We start from the raw sequence: 1,495 nt of genomic DNA, 5'->3' as shown, positions 1-1,495 counted from the left end.
GATCCACTTGTGATTTGGACATATCAATCGTGGAAGTATTCTGAAGACTTTGGGAGGTCTCGGATGTGGTTTCGCCTCGATTGGGGCCACTTTAGGGATTTTAGTTCAAAACAGGGGTTTCGAACTTAAATCGTTTGTGAATTGTTACTAAGTTGAAACCGTACGTGATTAGGTACTTGACGAAGTATTTTTGGATGGTTATTTTGTGGATTGGTTGCTTTGTTCTATATTGAACAAGCAGCGGGAGTTTCGAGGTGAGTAATCTCACAAGGTTCATTCATGAACGGAATACCCTTATTGTTTTGAGAGTTATTTATTAACTGCAAACTATAGTCTCAATTTATTTACAATGATCCATTAGTTGTTTCTAAATTTGAATTAAGGATGTGGGTGCATGTGTCTAAAGATTATGATGTTGTGAAGATAATGAAATCGATGCTGGAGTGTGCAACAAGAAAGGTGTGCAAGTTATCACACGAGGATGTTATTAGGAATCAATTCGAAGTGGTGCTGAACAAGAAGTTTTTACTTGTATTAGATGACGTGTGGAACGAGGCTCCCCATGATTGGGATGACTTCAAGTTACTTTTCAGACTTGCGCATCCCGGGAGCAGGGTTATCGTAACCACTAGGAGTACAACTGTTTCTTCCATTGTTACGTCGAATGGTGACATTTTGTGTTTGGATATCTTGTCTCATGATCACTGTTGGGGCATCATCAAGCACGGTTTAAGAACAAACGTTGAACAGCGTCCAGATTTGAAGGAGATTGGGGTGAAATTGGCAGAAAAATGTAAAGGTGTTCCCTTGGTAGCTAAGGTGATTGGGGATTACTTGCATATCAAATCAGATCAGAGAGAATGGGATAGCCTGCTGAACTGTGACCTTTTGAACTTGGCAGCGGATGATAACAACCTCTATAATGTTCTCAAGCTGAGTTATGATCATTTGCCGGCAGATTTAAAACGTTGTTTTACCTATTGTTCTGTAATTCCTCATTGTCAGAGAGTTAAAGTGCAGGATTTGATTCAGATGTGGGCTGCACAAGGTTTCATTCAAGCTCAAGGAGCAAGAAGAATTGATGAAATAGGAATGGAGTATTTGTTGGAAAAATTGAAAAGAAATATTGCTGCAATTATACTCTATATCAAATCACATAGAGAACAAATAGAAAAATTAAGACAAACCTTTTACTGATACTAATCGAGGCTAGAACTTGGTTCTATTTCCTTAAGACGAAATTGCCTCCCTCGTCGGTGCTTGAAGGGTAATTGGAATTGGCAAACGTCTCCCAGGAATTCAACGATTAACTTTTTCTAGAAAAAGCACAGCAATCTAGAAAACGGACGAACACAAATTGTGTGGTACTCTCTTGTATGCTAGAATGGTTTTAGGAGAAACTTTTGATGGAAAGGAATTCCAAGATCGATTGATTGTAGAAAGATGAAATTGATGCTTGTTTTATAGGAGTCAAATGTCTGTTCGTGAAAGAACG

General features: G+C 38.6%; 1 protein-coding gene across 1 annotated transcript; it reads left to right on the top strand.

The window, feature by feature from the left end:
• Positions 1-384: 384 nt before the first annotated feature.
• LOC112171108 (putative disease resistance protein RGA3) lies at positions 385-1,197 on the top strand. Its single transcript, XM_024308342.1, has one exon. The coding sequence runs from the start codon at positions 385-387 to the stop codon at positions 1,195-1,197; it is 813 nt and encodes a 270-aa protein (XP_024164110.1).
• Positions 1,198-1,495: the final 298 nt, after the last annotated feature.

This window comes from Rosa chinensis, chromosome 6, assembly GCF_002994745.2.
Source record: "Rosa chinensis cultivar Old Blush chromosome 6, RchiOBHm-V2, whole genome shotgun sequence".
Classification (NCBI taxonomy): Eukaryota; Viridiplantae; Streptophyta; class Magnoliopsida; order Rosales; family Rosaceae; genus Rosa; species Rosa chinensis.
The sequence above is the reverse complement of the archived record's forward strand: the minus strand, read 5'-3'. Positions and strand labels throughout refer to the sequence as shown.

Coding starts and splice junctions, on each gene's coding strand:
- LOC112171108 (XM_024308342.1), top strand. CDS start 385: ATGTGGGTGCATGTGTCTAAAGATTATGATGTTGTGAAGATAATGAAA.